Source organism: Quercus robur, chromosome 6 (assembly GCF_932294415.1).
Source record: "Quercus robur chromosome 6, dhQueRobu3.1, whole genome shotgun sequence".
NCBI classification, from domain to species: Eukaryota; Viridiplantae; Streptophyta; class Magnoliopsida; order Fagales; family Fagaceae; genus Quercus; species Quercus robur.
In genome coordinates, this window is record NC_065539.1 from 44,489,643 (window position 1) to 44,508,886 (window position 19,244).

Below are 19,244 nucleotides of genomic sequence, written 5' to 3' on the forward strand. Positions count from 1 at the left end.
TGTGGGAATTGGGATTTTTTATTTCTTCTATCAAAGTTAAAAAAAAATAAAAGAGAAAATCGAAAGAAAAATGAACCGTCATATAAATGATATAATCATTACTTACAACTTTTGTTCATAATACGTGGTGGATACACATCCATTTATGGAAGTCCTAAGAGTAGGTTTGGCATAACTAGTGCAAGGCGACGTAAAGGTTTGGAATTTGGAGTTTGGAGTAAGGTTAAGGAATGCTATTACTTTTTTGGGTCAAACAAAGAGAGTTAAAAGAAAAGAGAGGAAAAGAAAAGGGGGGAAAATTATAAAAAAAGAAGAAGGAATCTCCCTATTATTATTAATGTGCTGTAATCCAAATGTCCAACGTTGTTTTCTCTCTTTTCGATTGATTGAAAAGAATCAAATCTGCAACTTATTAGCGTTTCTTAATGCCATATCAAATCCATTGGGTTACAGATTGCTACCAACAACTATGCTGAATTAGTCCATTGTTGACAAATGTTGCTTTGCAAGAGGAGTAGGAAGGAGGATTAACGATAATAAGGAATCCTATGTCTCGAAAGTACACGTATATTTTATTTTATTAATTATCATTTCATACATCAAGTATATGCATTATTTTTCATATTACGTTGATTCCATAGTCGTATAGGAGACGCACATTATAAGAGGAATGACATGCATCCAATGCATAAGAAAATGATTGATTAGGAACTAAGCTATATAGTGCTAGAATTTGGACACAAAGAAAGTCACAAAATTGGATAGGGGGTATGAATATGATTCTGAATGGGTCATATATACAGATGGGTTGCTTTCCCATCTGTTGAAGCCATTTATGGAATAGCATTTGGGGATTAGAATTTAGATAAAAAAAGATACATATCTGTGAATCAGAGGGTGTGGATGATTGAGCACGTGGCAGAGGAAAATTGTGCTTCCCCACATCCGACTATTCAACACGATCAAAAATTTGTGAATCAGAGAAAGAATTATTGAATTGAAAAACTTGGGAAGTTGGAACTACCTGTCAAGAGAAAAAGCGAAATTGGGGTTCATGGCCATGGGGGTACCCCCCAATGGTACTGCTAGTTGGAGGTGTAGATTCACAAATCTTCCTAATTAGTACAACTTTTCCAGGCTTGCAAGCAAGTGGGTCCATTTGATTTTGACAGTCCTAAATGGATTTTTCACAGAAGGTACAGAGCAAGCTAGAAAGTTCATAACTTTACAGCTTCAGATTTACCATGGTGTGTGTCTATAAGATTACTGGTACTATTTCTACCGGTGCTGTGTGTGGTCCAACAAGGTTTTCATTGAGTTTTTTCTTTTGTATCTTGCAAGAGACAGAAATTATCTCTTGCCTTTTGTTTGTACAAGAGCTATTGAGGGAGCTCTCTCACTCACATAATCACATTACATATGGATATGGTTCCAATATTCTAATGTACTTGTAAAAACTCACTCTTTGTGAAAGAGATTTGTTCCATAAAACAAACGCGACAGATACTAGTCTGTCTCACATCAAGATAAAGAGAGAAGGTGTATTATATTAGACATAGGTGGATTTTTTTCCACAGGTTGTGATACCTACTCTAAGGATGATGAATATATTATATGATATTTGAGATAGCTATGGTTTATATGAGATGTTGAGACTAACTTATATATATTTTATTATTATTTTAAAGCCACTTGGCGATTTCTTTTCCGTCCAAATATGCACGTTTGTGTAATTGTTTAAAGATGTCTAAGATTTAAATCTTTACTCTCCTTTTGTAATTATCGAATTATCAAAAACATAAATCCAACTTATAGCATTTCGTTTACTTAATTTTTGGCATTCTAATTGTCCGTTTGTGATTCGTTTATTTTGCTAAAACTGAAATTTTTTTGCTGAAAGTACTATAGATAAAGGTAAAAGTTAGTTGAAATAGTACAGTGGGACCTATGAATAATACCAAAAAATACAGTGGGACCCATGAATAACAATAAAAATAAGCTGAATAATAAAATAAGTTGACAAAAATAATCCATGCTAAAAATGCACACTAAATTTTTTTCAAGTACAAACTTTGTGCTAGTGACGTAGTAGTTTGGATAATGGGAAACCCCTTTTAATTCAATATGAAATTTAGTTGGAAAATTTTATATTATTTATTGAAAATTGATAAAAATATAATTGTAGTGTGAGAAGTGAAGTTTTAAAAAGTTGCACATATACAAATAAGCAAGTAAATAACAAGTTAACGAGAAAACAACTGATCCAAATGACTCATTTTAGTCAGTAACCGCATATCTTCTCTTTAACACATGAGAGAGTAAAATTTTCTCAAGTTGGCAACTAGGAAACCCTTTTTTTTTGGTTGCTTGAAACTTGGAACCATGTGAGTTATAGAATCCATGCTAATCTCAGGTGCCAGGTCCATTACAAATGGATGGTAGAAAATTTAAATTTTCACATGACATTGTCCATAACAATACTGACCATGGGATATTAATTTATTATTACACGGGAATGTTTCCTCTCAATATTTTGTTGCTTAGGCACATCAAGAAGTAATATGTGGTCTAGGGCATACTTCAAACCTTTTTTGACTAGTGCTTTGCAAGAAATTTTTTTGTTTAAAATCAAATGACATTTTTGTGGTGTTGATAGTTATGAATTGTGTGTATATGTATAGTTGTGAATTGTGAATTATGGATAAGATAATAAATAAAGATGAAGAAGTAGTAAAACTTGATGGTTAATAGATACCAAAGGGTGAATGTTTTAGATATCTTATACCAATAATTCAAAAGAATGATGAGATAAAAATTAATAATAATAGTCATTGGATCATAGTAGGGTTGATGAAATGAAGAAGTGCATTAGGAGTATTGTATAATCATATAATACATAATTAGTTAATAAAAAGTTTTAGAAGAATATTACAAGACCAACTATGCTATATGGCATTGAATGTTAGGTTGAAAATAAATTAACAATATATTCCTAAAATGAGTGAAACGAGAATATTAAATTGGATAAGTGGAAATAAAAGAAAATTTAGGATTCAAAAATGAAGAAATTCAATTAAAGACATTAGACTCTTATTGATGAAAAGATTAGTGAGAGTTGCTTGAAATGATTTGGTTATGTGTAAAAGAGAGTGATTAATGCACCAGTAAGTAAAAATGACTTGATTTAAGTTAAGAAAATGAAACAAAGGTTGAGGAATACCTAAATAACACTAGTCGAAGCAGTAACAAATAACATGTTAGTTAAATAGGTTGTAGAGAGAATGATTTTAGATGGGATAATATGATGGAGAAAAATACATGTGAACATTAATCCAATTAGTCTTTTAAAGACTCATAAGACCTATTGTAATTGTAGCAGTACTAGTGACTTTCAAATTGATTTTATTTTGTTTACAATTTTAGGAATTGGTATGTGTAATTCATTTGCATCTATCAAGATGCTTGTTTTTTCAAAAGTTCATTCTTCTTGTTTCCATAAGTTTGTATATGCATAACAAATTTCAAAACATTTTTTACAAATGCTCTTAAGACCTGTTGTAATTGTAGCAGCAGTAGTGACTTTTAAAATGATTTTATTTTGTTTACAATTTATGAATGGGAATGTGTAATCCACTAGGCATCATCAACAGGCATGTAGTTTTTTCCAAAGTGCATTCTTGTTTCCATAAGTTTATATATATATATATGCACAACAAATTTCCAAAACATTTTTTTACAATTACTGAGGTGGCAATTCATAATAATTAATTTTATGTAAAAATGACGTTGCATTAATCACAATATGTCGCTGAAAATGTAAAAAAGTTGTGAATCTTATCGTGTCTATAACATTATTATTCTCATTAATGAGTTATCGTAATTTGGCAGCCATCACATGATTCACATCCCATGTGGGTATCTAGATTCTAGAATCAGTGCAAGCTGTGCATTTTCTTGGATCTAAGATAGGCATACATTGGAACGAAGCCCTTTGAGCATTATTTTTGTGCAATATGCAATCTAGATTGAGTCAGCATTGGAAAGAAAGCAGCATTTCTTTTTTCTGAAGAATCATAAAATAAAGCAAAGCAACACACTACAGACAATAGCTTCATATAAGACATTAATTGCACATGGTAACATGAGCAAACACCTGCCTAATTTTGAGCCCTTACTTTCCAAGATGGAATGGGGGGATTTGAATGTGATATGAGATCAAATCATGCATTCTTTCACCTTTATTTTCTTTTTTATTGGACTAAATAGTCTATTCGTATCTCAACCTCATGCCAACACTCAAGCATTATTTTTGGCTTGATTGTTAGGTCAAAATCCATCATTGGATAGTCTTGAGCTCTAGTTAATCGTGAAGGGAAATTGTGGTTTTGTGCGCTAAAAATTTCGTGATGTGAATGATTTAGTTGGCGTGGACCAAATCCAAGCCCAATCAAGAACACCCTATCAAGAGGAGGAGCTCAATCATTACATTCAGCCGCTAGGCACGTTCAACAAATAAAGGGCCTTCAAAATTAAGCACTTTTTGGTTGGGGTGAGGTTGGACTGGACTTGACCCACTTGAGTGATTAGTGGCATAGTCATTTGTTAAAAATATGAAGGTCCAATCTTAATTTAGGCTCAAGTCTATTATTTAACTTTTAATTCGGATTCAATGAGTATAAACAAAATAATCTTATTCCTAATTATAGTTCAAAGTATTATTATTAGTACAGGATTTAAACTATTATATTACAATCATCAATGGATTCATTGTAATAGAACGAGAGAGAAAGATATCAAATTCACTAAACTCTGTAAGGATTATAACACTCATTGTGAGAGCTTCATTTTATATTTAATATGTGGGAATACCATTTAATTTGAAAACATAAACTTATATGTTTTCGCCCAACATGTTATATTAACAGTTTATTCTCATGATTATCAAATGTGAGAGTGAGACGGGATTATTATTACACACACTCGGGGGAATAGTTGAAGAAATTTGAATACCCTCTTGAGCCAAAATTTAATAAAAAAAAAAAAAAAAGGTGAGACCTTACTACTTAACTAACACCACACATGAATATTTAAGAGGAAGGTTTAAAAAATAATAAACCCATGCCGTTTATTCTGTAGTCTACAAGCCTTATTGGATACCAAATAGACAAGTGGAAAATTGATTTTTTTTTTTCCCCTTTTAACCTTATGGTTCTAGGAAATACAAGATTACAATGCCAAGAGAAGTTTGTTCATAGTCAAAGATGCTACTTCCTCTTTTTTTTTTTTTTTCCCACTAAAGTGGTTGATTCAATGGGCCAGGGCTAAATCCAAGCCGCGATAAGCACATGTGAAAGCCGTTTAAAGCCTATCTATATCAAATCACCAAAAGGCCCATCAATTTTTAGGCCTTGATCTGTTTCTCTCCATCTAGGAAACTTTCTTATAGATCGATTTGAGGAAAATTTGTGTTTGGGCTCAAGGCTGCATATCGTTCCAAATAGAGGATAAAAAGTCTGGGCAATAAAATCTTTTGCATTAGTGGCCATTGAGGTTCAGCTAAAGCTTTCTACCCTTTTCATCCATGAACCTGTCTAGGTTCCAATGAACCTTCATACACAGAATGACAGAATGATTATGTCTGTGCTGAGTGCACAAGATTAACTTGAAGAATAAAAAAGAAGACCAGCTATATAGCATATCCTGTTTTGATTGTTTTAGTAGAATTACATATATTATAGGTATTGTGATTTTGTGCCAACTTTTTATTCGAAAACTATATGATATATCTACATTGTGTTGAGATTTATAGGTTTTTTTTTTTTTTTTTTTTTTTGGAGAAAGTTATAGGTTTTTTTTTATCTATTGGCAATTATGGTTGCAATCAACCATGTCCATGGGCATAAAATATTAACCTAATGTTTTTATTGTGTTACTAAAGCCTTCATGAAATGATGGGTTTTTGTTTTTTGGTAAATAAGAGAATGACATTAAAAACTAACCAAGAAAACCAACAGTTTGAGGACGAAACCTCTCATAGCACATGCCAATTTGATCATAATACAAAAACATAGAAATGTACACAGGCGGACTTTCAAACACAACAAAATCTTGCTGAAGGCTTGGCCCTTTACGATGAAAATGATTGGTTACTGAGTAAATAGGATAGGAATAGGATGGATACCCACTTGTTGATTTTTGGAATGAAATTAGTACAAAGATAGAAAACGTGTGGTCAGACATTATAGATTAAATGGCAAGATCAGATGGGCCTTTATTAAGGCAGGCTGTGAAAGAAGCAGCAAGTTTTGCAGTACAACGAGGAATTCCAAATATGTTATTTTTTATACAGATACGAGTGTAATGGATTAGTCAAGACTCAATGTCTTTTAATGTCTTCCAGCTCATGTTTAACAAGCCAATTAAAGCAGGGTTTGAACAGAACAGTAAAAAAAGAAAAGAAAATTTATTTAACACGGAATGCTCTCGTTGAGAGTCGAACTCAAGACCTCCCGCTTACTAAACGGGTGCTCTAACCAACTGAGCTACGAGAGCTTCTTGGTGTTTAAAACATGTTTTACCAATATATACTTGAATATTTTCTTATCATTCCACATCACTCAACCAACCAAACCTGAAACCTCAACTTCAGAACCTTACTTAATTACTTTACAGGCGTGTAAAAACCAAACAAAAACACCACCCCCACTAAAATCCAAACAATATATAAAAGAAAACATTACATCAAAAACACACGTGGCCCAATGAAAACCCCGAGGGTGACGCACCTAAAATAAACCACGCATTTGACGCATTCACCTCCCCCCCTTTTGTCTCACAATTCGTCCAAGGCGGCTACTACCACTACGGCCTTTTAGCACAAAAGTAGTAAGTTTCCATTCAATTCAATCCAATGGCATTCCCGTAATTCCCATTTTGCCTTCTACCACAAGTAGTAGTAGTGGTTTGCAATGGCATTCCCGTAATTCCACCCCAAATCCCCGGTCAATTTCCTACCACCCCAAACTCCAACACTCTCTCTCTATACATTTCCTTGCTCTTTCCTTTCTTTCACACTCCATTTACCCTCTTAATTCAACCACCACCCAGACTCAGACTCTCACAAACACTCTCTATTTTCTTTTTCTCTGACTATATAATAAACACCCCCCATCAATACTCAGCAAAACTACGAGAATACCACACCCACCGCCCACCACAGCCAAAAACCAAAGAAAATGGACTCCGATTCATGGAACACTCGTCGCCGTTTCCAGTCTCGATCGGGTTCTTCTTCTTCTTCTTCTCTCTCATTTTCCCCATAATGCCCCTCCCTCTTTCCGTTTGTTTCCCGAGAAAATAAATTCTTTTTACATGATATAAATTTTGTGACTTTATTATGCAGATCTGTTCCTTGCGCACGAAGAGATGGAAGGAGACGAGGAATCGAAGGCGGAGTTTCTTTGCCCCTTTTGCGCTGAGGATTACGACGTCGTTGGACTTTGTTGTCACATCGATGAGGAACACCCTGTTGAAGTCAAAAATGGGGTATTCTTTTTTTAATTTTCATTTTTTCAAAATTTTTAAATTTATTAGTAAAAAAATTTATTAGTAGCTTGTGTGACTGTATTTGTTTGTTTTGGTATTAGTACCAGTCATGGGCTAGTTTTAATTATTATAGAGTTTAGAACTGATTGATGTTGTAAAATCATAATGGGTGCTTAAATTTGAGTTTTTTTTTGTTGGTCTTGTATTAGTGTGAAATGGGTTTTGATTTTGGGATTGAGATTCAGGGAGTAATGTAAAATCCTAGCTATTTATGTTTAAATGAATAGTTTAGATTTTATTAGGTCGTTGATTGACTTTTAAACAGGCATTTACTAGTATCATTTTGGTTGCCATTTAAGAATCTTGATGACATGGCAAAATCTATGCTATTCATTAACTATAAATGTTTAGGATTTTTGAAAACACTGCAGTGGAGTTTAAGTATGATGGTTTTCCAGTTGCTTTATCGTGAAAGATGCTAGACATATTTCAAGAGATTTTTAAGGTTGTGGGTTCAAAACTGACTGGGGGCAAGTATAACTTACCAATTAAAAAGTGATCTTTTTTTTTTTTTTTTGGTGTATTAATTTTAAGGGGGTATGGTTTTTTTGTTAAATTTTTATCATAAAATCGTAATTAGTGTAAGTGGGTATTTTGCGAGGGATTATTATTTGTTTCGGCTTTTTTACAGGTCTGCTGAAAATGTTATTGCTTGTATTTTCAGGTGTGTCCAATTTGTGCGAAGAGGGTTGGAATGGATATCGTTAGCCATATTACGATGCAACATGGGAGTTTTTTAAAGATATCCTTTATTGGAAGTTGAGTCTATATTGTTGCCATGCTTCAGTTTTGAATTGTGTTGTTGTTTTGGTTTTGATCTAGTAACTGCTTATGGTGTGTGCAATGTCTGGTTGTAGAATGTTGGATTCTATATCTTGTGGTTTAAATGTTGATGTGGTAAATAACGGATCTGGTTTAATTGACAAAGTTGGATTCTTTTGTCTTGTAGGATTATTTTGATGGTATTGCTTGTTTATCATTATATAAAGATACATTTACTTGTGTAATTCTTAATTAGGTTTTTTTATTTTAGCTTTAGCTCCAATGAAACTTCCATGTCCCATGCATATGGGCGGAAGGTAAGATCATGAGTTACTGTGTAACTTTACTAGTGTTGAGCCAGTAAAGTTACACAATAACTTTACTGGTTCTAAGATCATGAGAGAGATTCCCAGTAGAGTAGAACCTCTCTTTTAACTCAACCGTATATCACCTGGTTCTAGGATCCTCCTTAGTCTTCATCCATTGTTTTTTTTTTTTTTTTTTTTTTTAAAGCTAACACTTCTAACGAGTAATGACCCATTTGTAAGAAAATTTTAAAATTCAATTCTCTTTGATACCAGTGTAAAAGAGAAGTTGACTGTTGAAACTTGCCTTTTTGTTCCAGTTTCTCAAGAATCTATTTATATGTTTGCTCATGGGGTGCAAATCATCTTTACCACCTATTTACCATTATCACTACAAATTTGCTCCTTATCTGCATTTGGGTGATATATTACTTCCTGAATCTGTAGTTTACTTAAAAAGCTACTCTATTTTGTGCACCCTTGTTTCTTTCTTTTTATTAAGTTAATCTCTTCCACCAATGCTCTAGGAATTTTGTATCATGTTTCTGATTGCTTAGCCATATCTTTTTTTTTACCACAAATGAAGAGCTCGTGCTCTTCCTTAACTTTAGATCACGTTCAGCGCAAGCGGAGATTCCGTAGAGGTGGTTCTAATTCTACATTGTCTTTATTGAGGAGAGAGTTAAGAGAAGGAAATTTGCAATCCCTTTTTGGAGGATCCACTTGCATTGTTTCCTCAAATACAGAACCTGATCCTTTGTTGTCATCATTTATATATAATGCACCTAGAGTTGATGAACCTGTGAGTGTTAAGCCTCATTCTTTGGTGGAAACAAGCGTGGTAAAGGAGAGTTCAAAGGAGGATTTCTTGGAAAGGTATGTGCCCTGGGTTTATTTCATTAATTTTGCTTAGGTTTCTCTATATAGTCTCTAAGAAATGAATGAGAATCCACATAGCTGAATTTGTAAAAATTGTTTTAACATCTGGTGTTTATGACTGTGTTGATTGGATTTGTTTAAATAAGGGCATTTTGTGGGTTCTAATTAGCTCAACCAATAAAGTCTCTTGTTGTCGAACAAGAGATTTATGTTCGAATCTTGCTTGCACCAAAAAGAAATCCATTGGCATTTTGACCTAATAGTAAAGAACAATCATTATAGAATGGATGCCACGTGTTTCAACTTCTATTATATCTATAAAAGATAGAAAGGGCATCATTTTTTTTGGTGGCAAAAAGGGATTATATTAGAAATAAAGATGGGCATAGGTTTTTAATTTTTTTAGACTACAGATTTCTATGCTTCTTTCTTCTTAATGAAGCATGCTTCAGTGGTCAGTAGTTAGAGGTCAACTTTTCTCTCTTGTGAAAGTAAGACCAAGAGGCCAACTTTCCTCTCTTGTGAAAGTAAGACCACGACCAAGTGAATTAACTGAGGGAATTGAGTAGATCTTTTTTACTATATGACATACACTTGTCCCACAAGTGAATACCAAGCTGTAATTTAGACATCTCTTTCCCCTTCTTATGTTGTCTGTGATTGAGAGCCTCCTTTTTCTTCCTTCTGTGCTGTGTGTGAGTTTGTGTGTGTGTGTGTGTGTGTCTGAGAGAGAGAGAGAGAGAGAGAGAGAGAGAGGTGCAATTGAATGGTGCTGTATTAGATAAACGAATTTGATTTTAAAAATAAATAAATAAATAAAAAGCTAACTGTAGTTTACCATGACAGGAATTTCCAACAGTTGGTGTTATCAGACAAGGACCAAGAGGAGAAGACTCGGAAGTCTGAGTTTGTCCAAGGACTTTTGCTGTCCACTATTCTCGATGATGGCTTGTGAGTTCAAAGGGCATGCATAGATGCAATGGCAGTGGTGTAGTCAGACTGGGAGCCCCAAAGATAAAGATCGAAGAGGCTAATGAATATTATGGTACTAGTTGTAATAGTTAGGTCGGGAAAATTATGTATGTATCTATTGTAATTACAGTTTTGTGCATAAATGGAAATATGGAAGAACTTATTCCTACTTTGCCACCTGCTTTCCTCAATTTTCATCTAAATTAAAAGTTCCTCTCGAGTTGGGAAAACATATTTTGCAAGTCCAAAATAAGTCATAAAAGAATGGAAGGCTTGTATAAAAAGCAAACTGCATGATCCTCTTGGTTTAAAAATTCATTTACATATCTCATCCTTTTAACTCAACTTTTTGCCAAAGCTATAGGCCCCACCCACTAACATTACACAGTAGTGAAACTGTTTTCTCCCCGCGTGAACATACTTCGCTTATTTATTTATTTTATTTCCTCTCCCTCATTTTATCCCATCAGAAAACCACCTTCTTCTTCCCTCGCCTCCCACACCAACACACAAGCACAGCGCAGAACGGGACCCCTTCTTTTTGATCTTCCTTCAATTTTTCAATTTTAGTTTCTTACCCACAATACCCATTTAACACACCTCTTTCTAAACCATGATTTTATGCCAAAACCCTCTGCTGAACTGCGATCATGGTCAGGGGCATGCCATTCTTCCCTCGCCTCTCACATCAACACACACGCACAAAAGGTTCTCTTCTTTTGTTTGATCTTCTTTCTTTTTTCAATTTCAATTTTAGTTTCAGTTTCGTACCCTCAATTTTCTTTGTATCTCCCCTCTTCAATCTGTATTTGATTTTTTTTTTCTCTCTCTTCTCTGTTTCTTTCTTGGCTGTTTTTGGTTGGTTTGAATCGGTGGTTATTGGATTTAAAGTGGTGGGTTGTTTCAGTGGTTGCTAGGTTCAGATTGGTGATGGTGGGTTTCGGTGGTGGTCATTTGGGTGTTAGTTGGGTTTCACGATGGAGATCTAGTTTAAGTCACGATGGAGATCGGGTTATGGGTCACAATGGAGATCGGGTTTTTGGGTCACGGTGGTGGAGGCATGGCTTGAATCAGTTGGGGTTGGTTTTATGTTTCGGTGGTGTGGATCGACGGTTGGTTTTGTGGGTTGATTTTGGTGTTTTGACGGTAGCTAAGTTTCAATTTCACGGTGGTTGTTGGTGGCGCTGGGTTTGTTGTGATGGTGCTTGCAACGGTAATACCAAACAGGCTCCGAACTAACATGACAACACAAGCTATGGACCCCACAAAGTTTGAATATTTACATTGGTGCCACTGAGTTTCCTATCTCAGTTTTTGAAAACACCTATTTCTTGTTTCCTATTTCCATCACTCTAACTCAAATTTTTGAGTTTTGAGTGATGGAAATAAGGGTTAAAAATCAAGCCAAACAAAATTTTTTTTGTGGGACTCACGTGTTTTGAAAACCCAATTATGGAAACTGAGTGATATAATCCAAAACCAACCTCATCCAAATAGGCTCTTAGTAACTTCACGATCCAAAAAACCAAATAATGTTCAAGCTAAAAATTATACATGCCAAAACATTTATGTTCATAAAATTAGCTCAAATTATGGAGTTCAATTTTGTACAAATAAAAATGTAGCGAGGCCTATATACAGAGATAACTAAACCTTTTTATAATTGGCAACTCTCATTTTCGTACAATTAGCATCCAAAACCAACTCCCCACAACACAAAACTACTCAAATATGGGTTATCATCAGAATACCATAAGATCCATCATAAAACACACTTCTTGCATAGAACAGCAGAATAGTCATTTCTTAAGAATCAGATAATCATCCTCGTCCACTCCGCCTACCAAACCCTCCACAAATCCCATAGTCAAATTATTGTATGGCACTTCTTTGACAAGACGGATGAAGCAGAGCCAAATTTAATGTGATACCAGGATCTCAATACAATCCATATCCAAAAGAACAATTTGAAACTCTGGCTTGCATTCCTTTCCATGATTGGAGGTTATGCATGTTCAGATTAGAGATGAGCTATTCCATGATTCTTTTCACCTCCGTTGTGAGTTGTGGGACAGAAAAAACCTATAATCTGGATGGTTGACTTGCAGTAATCGGAGCCAGTTGTCAGCAGCTCGCAACAGTGAATTTACTTTCTGACATTCATAAACTCCATTGGGATTCCAAACAGAAACTTTGAACTTGTAGGAAGCAAGCCCGAAGATGGGCAATGATAGCTTTTTGATGGACAAATCAGCACTACGAACTTCTTTTAGTCTTGAACTACGGAAATGCTGCCCATCAGTGCTTGTAACTGCCCCAAAGAACATGAACCACATTAAAACAAACACAATGCAGGCAAAAAAGGATAGACACACATAATTCCCGTGGCACACAAATACATGAAGGCACACACATGTACTCCAATCTAATAGGGGAAAAGAGAATACAAATGCAGGCCAAAAATGAAATCACACAAGCAATCAAGTGTGCAGGTGAACATGCATCCACACATAAAGTGAGAGAGAGAGATACTTTGAAACGGTGTCGACAAAGAATGAAAAGTTAAGAAGCAGGCATCCAGGTTCTGCAGTGTCGGCCCTGTGGGTATCCTATATATTGGATACCTACATTAAAAAAAGATCGGAAAATAATAATTAATAAAAATGACAGTCGCATTAAACCAGCATTACAAGTTACAACATCATAAAGCCAGAAAAGACGAGAAAAACACACCATGCCACAGAAATCCAACTTGAAGGTGATAGATCACAGCTCCTGTATGTCCTCAATTTTGGAAACCGAGATGCAAGAACTTGAATCTGTTGGATGCAAGATGATTAATGTATGTTACAATAAAGAAAAGCCATTGCAAGCTAAAATGTTAAATGGTAATGAACTTGCCTTATCAGCCAAAGGTTCACGACTAAATGGTGGATCATGTTCAAAGTATTCGAACACAAGCTGACCCGGAGGACTGCAATTCTCACTTTCATCACTTGATGAACCCGCAAAGGTTTTATTTCTCAGTGAAATTCTTTTCAAACCCTGGATATTTGCATCAATGTTTGGCTGATTCCAAGACCCATTAACCACATTACTAGCTTGTCTTTCTGCTCCGTAGTCACTGCTGCTGTCACTACTTGACTCTCTGGATGACATAGAATCACTCTCCTCACCAGGCCTCCTGTCACAAGATGAAAACAACCATAAGGTGAAATTTAATAGTGTACGTCAATGAATAGATCTGTAGGTGTGAACTGAAACACTGAATACCCAAACAAAGACACGAGTTGTGGTCACTAGAAGAATACAAACTAGGAGTATTTTAACTCAGCAGACCAGGCCAAGAGCCTTGTAAATCAACTAGTTGGCACCTCCTGGTGTTTCCAATAGACATAGAGTTCAAATCCCCCCTCCCTCAATTATCGAATTAACAAAAAAAAAAAAAAAAAAAAAAAACTCAGTGCACCAGAAACATAGGCTGGCAAAGCATTGCTGCTGTTGCAAATGATTTCAATATGTATACAAAGATCTATTGATAATTTGTTTTTGTTTTTGTTTTTGTTATTATTTTTTGGGATTGGTAACTTATGCATGCAACCAATGGGTCTTGAACTTACGACCTCACCCTCCCCTGGCACTTACAAGGGGAGAAGGTGCTGATTGAGCTAGAGCTCATTGGCCTATTGAGTATAATAACACAGAAAATGAAGATGCAAGATGGGAATAAAATTTAATAAATCTAAAGGTACTTCTGAATAATGTTAATTCTGAAAGTTAAACGAGTCTCAGTCAAGAAATATCCAGCTGTGAAGTTGAGTCTTTATTGTCTTTGGTTAAAGAAGTCTTTGATGTTCTAAGAGACTATAAATATGCGTCTGTGTGCTTCACAGTTTCTGATGTTCAATCTGAAAACTTTTAAGGCTAACAAACTCTTCCTTTATATAAAACCATAGAGAAAAATCTACTGATTTATGCAAATATCATATAGGCTTTAACAACTTGATCTATAGTTCAGCTTGATAGAATATTAATAATAAAAGATGCTGAAAATTGGAAATACCTAAACCAAATGTCCAAGACTTAGGGGTGAAACAGGCAGCTAGCCTGCTAGATTGAAAGTACTTAGCCAAGTGATACAGGTCAAAGGGCGGGAAGTAGAAATAAGGGAAAAGTAATAAAAAGAAAAATTCTAGGCTTCACTGGCTAGATTCTTCCGCCTGAAATCCCTAGGCTTCACCATCTAAGAGTGCTTAAAATCGACACAAATCTAGAGATAGAAAATCTCTAATCTATATATTCATCTTATTATCAGATTACTTTGGGCCTTTAAATAAGGTTCTGGATTACATCAGATAAGGAAGGAAATAAAATCATAATTAAGATAGCAATCAAATCCCTTAAAATGGTCAAATTAAAATTCAAATCCCATAATCTGGACTAATGGAATCAATCAGCATTAATATAGCTTAAGGCAACACTAGATGGATCACAAACCTTGGATAAAAAGGGCTTAATGAGGACTCAGGCTTAGGCATAAGTGATGGGTTAGGCCTTTTTTTTCAAACAAAAAAATAATTATAAAATAATTACACCAGGTTGATTGTTTTACTTTATTTATTTATCTTTTTAATGGGCCAGGTTGGATGAGAAGCTTGATTTTTTTTTTTTTGGGGGGGGAGGGTGAAGGTTTTGCCTTGCTGTTTTAAATCGGTTGGGTAAATTATTGGGCTAATTGAAACGGGCTGAAATTTTCCTGAATGGGTCAGGTAAACTTAAGGACCTAGTGATGGTGTCTCAAGTTTTAACAATTCTCTGGAACTGGATTGAGGGCTTGGCAGTGTCCAGCAAAGCAATCTGGTGACATTTCAGCAGCAACGCAATGTGTGTGGACCTCAAGCGATGGCAGTGATATATTGGACTGTGGTAAGTTGAATCCCTGGTGAGTGGGGCTCTTGAATGGTGATGGGGCTGTGGTTGTGGTTTGCAACCCATTGAGAGTGGGTTGTGGGCTTGATTTGCAGAATCATGCCTTATCTGCAATTTGGGATTGCGATGGTTGTTGGCTTTGGTGTGGGTAGTTGTTTTGAGATTGGGGATTGACGGTTGAGGGGTATTCTCTATGGCCCTTGATGCCTGAGTTCACCTTGGTTTAGTGATGGTGGGTGCTAGTGGGGTGTGTTTCAGGCTTGATGGGCTTGGGTCTAATAGGTTCAAATTAGGAGATGTTGGGGATTATTGATTTAGAGGAGGCATGGTTGATGCATCGATGTTTGCTCTAATACCACAAAAAGTGGAAAATAGAAGTGAGGGAAAAGAAAATAGTAATAGGACAAATTCTAGGCTTCACCACCTAAAATATCTGTGTGAAACCCTAGGATTTAGTACTTAATAGTGCTTGGAATCACCAACAAGCTAGAGATAGGAAATCTCTGATATATATTATTCATCTAATTCAGCACAACAATAGTCTTTACTCTTAGATTACATTAGATAATGAAGGGAAATCAAATCATAATTAAGATAGCAATATAATGCCCTAAAACCCTTAAAATAAAATTCAAATCCCATAATTTCAACTCCCATAATATGGACTAATATCAATTAACATTAATCAGGTGTTGGCACAACCAAATTTTATTGTACTGTAAGGCAAAAGGACCACATTCCAATGTTTACATGCATAATCTAATAGGAGTATATAATCACAAGCAACAAAAGGATGGGCACCATGGATGTGAAAATATTACTCAAGTCTAAACTTTTAAAGGTTACATAAAACAAGCCAGGTATAATGTCTTTTTTTTTTTGATAGGTTAAGCCAGGTATAATGTCATTGCCTTGTTGGATAGAGAAAAGAGAGAGCCTCACAGACTAAAAAAAATGACTTAGGAGGGACAACATGTAAATTATACAACTTATAGATAAAGCACAAAACAGACATGCACTGCCCTCTGAGCTTATGACTCATCAACAATAAGAATGTTGTGAGTAATAATTGTCTTCTGAAGTGGACTCAAGAGATCAGATTCATATTACCCAAAACCAGGCACAAGAAAACCCAAAATCCTATTAATTAAAATAAATAGCAGTCTTCATCAAAATTGAGTGTTTCTCCACACAATAAGATATAAATAAAATCTATCTCAACCTAAATATAAAAAAAGAAAAGAAGAATACAAAATGCACCAAGTAGAGATCCAAACAAGCACATTGCATGTAGTTGCTATTGTACATTGACATCTAAGATACATGTTTGTGTCAATATTATAAAATTAGCTTTGTGACAAACAATGGGGGTTCCATAATTGTGATGAAGATTCCCTAATCCATCGAGCATTTCATGAAAAAGTAAATTCTTTATAAAAAGTCCTATAAAAGAAAATTCTTATACTTGGGGTACCCAAATCCGAAATCCGTATAAATCACTAGAAACCATATACCCAACATTCATCTGAAATACAAAACATTTATAAAACCTTAGGATTCCTCACCTTTGTCGTGAAGAGGGCTTTGATGGATCTATATACAGCTGAATGCCAGACAAATATGGCACATAATACTGAACAACTGAGTCACTCCCATTCAACAAAAGGGGCACACCTGCTCCATATGCACTCCACTCCTTAAAGGACTCCCATAGATCACCAAGAACGAAGTACGGATTCAACACAGCTGGCTCACAAGTTCTCCATCCCCTCACGCTCGTCTAATTTTAACCCAAACAATGCCATTAATAAATATAAAACAATGAACTAGTAAAATTATTTAAAAAAAAAAAAAACCTTCAACTAATTCCATTTTATGAACTTCAATTCTTAACATCAAATAACCCAATTTCTATAAAATTTAATCTGGCTCAATTGAGTCAGATGGCCACATCACTGTTGTTTACTAAATATTCCAAATGGGTCAAGGATTTAAAACTTTTTTTTGGATAGGTAAGTAACGTAAGTTACACACACACACCAATGCGTCATGAACCCACGGCTTCACCCTCCACCAGACACTTGCAAGGGGAGGAGGTTAGGTGCCAGTTGAGCTAGAGCTCATTGATAAGGCTTAAAAACTTCAATTAATTTGTTTTCTGGAATTCACTTCTTAAAATCAAATAAATCCAATTTCTATAACTCAGTCTAGCTCAATTGATTTAGATTGTACTATCTCTTCTGTTTGCTAATTAATCCCAATTAGGGTTTGAACATTTCAATCAAAGAGACAAAATGCAGGCAATATAAAATCTGGGTTTTAGTTACAAATCATAAAGTTCCAAACTTTCATAATTAAGAACCTACTAACAAGCCTATTTCCTCATTAATCCCAATTACAAGGGTTTAAAGTTTATACATTTTGACCAAAGTGACAGAATGCAAACAATATAAAAATCTGAGTTTTACTCACAAATCATTAAGTTTCGAAATTGCATCAACAAGAACCTTATAACAAGTCCATCTCCTAATCAATCCAAATTACAAGGTTAATGTAGGCAATTTAAGAACTGGGTTTTGATTACAAACCATAAAGTTTCAAAATTTATTTAGGAACCTACAATAAGCCTAATTTCACAACCATCACATCTCCCATTACCCAAAATCACACAAAAACCCTAAATAGCAAAGAAATTACCGTAGATAAATACTGGGCTGTGACCACCGGAGTAGTGTGTTCCAAGAACCGATCCAAATTCGTTTCACCGGAACAACTCAAACCCAAACTTGAATCCGGAACCGAACAATCTGATTTCGACAAAGACGAGGTCGTTGAAGAAGAAGAAGAAGAAGAAGAAGACGAACAACAAGCACTCGTAACCATCGTCATCGTCGACGACGAAGCCCCCTGCTGCTGCTGCTGCTGCTGTTGCTGTTGCTGTTGCTGTTGCTGTTCTTGTCGCTGTTGCAGTTGTTGTCGTCGCACGTGCGGCGGATTATAAAACCGGTTCTCTCCGCGGTTACGAGAAACCGACACACCGGAGGCTGACATTATTGTTGTCGGACGAGAAGAACAACGGCGTCGTTTTTACGTAAAGTACTTTCAAATTATTTTTAGAAAGTTAGGGTTATTTCGAAAATTAAAATTGTTTTTTTTTTATTAAGAGAAAATAAAAAAGGGAAGCGGCGATTTGAGAATAGAGAGAGTTCAGAGACACAAAAGGCAGTGTGTGTTTTTGTGTGAAAATTCAATTGTGACTTTTCTTTTTTTGGTGTGCTTTGATATTTTGTTTGTATTTTTTATTTATATTTTAATATTTCGAGAGAGATCTATGTCGGGATGACGAAATTGCCCCTTTACTGGGTATTTTTCAGTTTTGGAGTTTGGTAATTATGAGAGAAAAGGACTGTTGGACTGGGAGGGTTAGGACTTGGGAGTGAGGGGTAGTTCGTTTTATTCTGGGAATCTTTACGAGTTTAAACTTTTCAACTACTTTTATGCGTCGGTCGGTTTCAGATTCTCGAGCTCGGAGTCAGATCTTCTGTTTCATTTTTCTTATTCCACTTTATACTCTATGAATAAAAACTTGTTACGTGTTAATATAATTAATTAAATACTATTATTAATTAATAATGATAATATTAATAAGTCAATAATGATAATATTTAATTAATTATGTTAACATGTGGCAAGTTTTTATTGGTAAAATATAGAGTGGAGCAAGAAAAGTAAGACAGAAGATTTGGATTAGTTTTTTACTACTGCTACTACTCACTACTGCTCTACTAGGTC

At 35.1% G+C, this 19,244-nt stretch overlaps 2 protein-coding genes and 1 non-coding gene across 3 annotated transcripts; 1 reads left to right on the forward strand and 2 right to left on the reverse strand.

Moving 5' to 3' along the window:
• Positions 1 to 6,478: 6,478 nt before the first annotated feature.
• Positions 6,479 to 6,552, reverse strand: TRNAT-AGU (transfer RNA threonine (anticodon AGU)). The gene has a single exon. It is a non-coding gene; the product is annotated as a tRNA-Thr (tRNA).
• Positions 6,553 to 6,954: 402 nt separating this feature from the next.
• LOC126688955 (protein DEHYDRATION-INDUCED 19 homolog 4-like) lies at positions 6,955 to 10,692 on the forward strand. Its single transcript, XM_050383902.1, has 5 exons — positions 6,955 to 7,284; positions 7,403 to 7,545; positions 8,270 to 8,347; positions 9,289 to 9,548; positions 10,398 to 10,692. The coding sequence occupies exons 1-5, from the start codon at positions 7,236 to 7,238 to the stop codon at positions 10,504 to 10,506; spliced, it is 639 nt and encodes a 212-aa protein (XP_050239859.1). The 5' UTR covers positions 6,955 to 7,235; the 3' UTR covers positions 10,507 to 10,692.
• Positions 10,693 to 12,071: 1,379 nt separating this feature from the next.
• Positions 12,072 to 18,732, reverse strand: LOC126688954 (uncharacterized). Its single transcript, XM_050383901.1, has 6 exons — positions 18,150 to 18,732; positions 17,018 to 17,232; positions 13,425 to 13,707; positions 13,257 to 13,342; positions 13,056 to 13,147; positions 12,072 to 12,834 (listed from the first exon to the last, which is right to left on the reverse strand). The coding sequence occupies exons 1-6, from the start codon at positions 18,501 to 18,503 to the stop codon at positions 12,572 to 12,574; spliced, it is 1,293 nt and encodes a 430-aa protein (XP_050239858.1). The 5' UTR covers positions 18,504 to 18,732; the 3' UTR covers positions 12,072 to 12,571.
• Between the last annotated feature and the right edge of the window lie 512 nt (positions 18,733 to 19,244).

What these genes read in the sequence shown, in the direction of transcription:
- LOC126688955 (XM_050383902.1), top strand. Translation starts at nt 7,236, where the DNA reads ATGGACTCCGATTCATGGAACACTCGTCGCCGTTTCCAGTCTCGATCG. An exon ending in AACATGGGAGTTTTTTAAAG is followed by an intron (nt 8,348 to 9,288) that starts ATATCCTTTATT and finishes ACTTTAGATCAC; the next exon opens with GTTCAGCGCAAGCGGAGATT. An exon ending in AAGGAGGATTTCTTGGAAAG is followed by an intron (nt 9,549 to 10,397) that starts GTATGTGCCCTG and finishes TTACCATGACAG; the next exon opens with GAATTTCCAACAGTTGGTGT.
- LOC126688954 (XM_050383901.1), bottom strand. Translation starts at nt 18,503, where the DNA reads ATGTCAGCCTCCGGTGTGTCGGTTTCTCGTAACCGCGGAGAGAACCGG. An exon ending in CAGCCCAGTATTTATCTACG is followed by an intron (nt 17,233 to 18,149) that starts GTAATTTCTTTG and finishes GGTTAAAATTAG; the next exon opens with ACGAGCGTGAGGGGATGGAG. An exon ending in AAGCCCTCTTCACGACAAAG is followed by an intron (nt 13,708 to 17,017) that starts GTGAGGAATCCT and finishes ATCTTGTGACAG; the next exon opens with GAGGCCTGGTGAGGAGAGTG.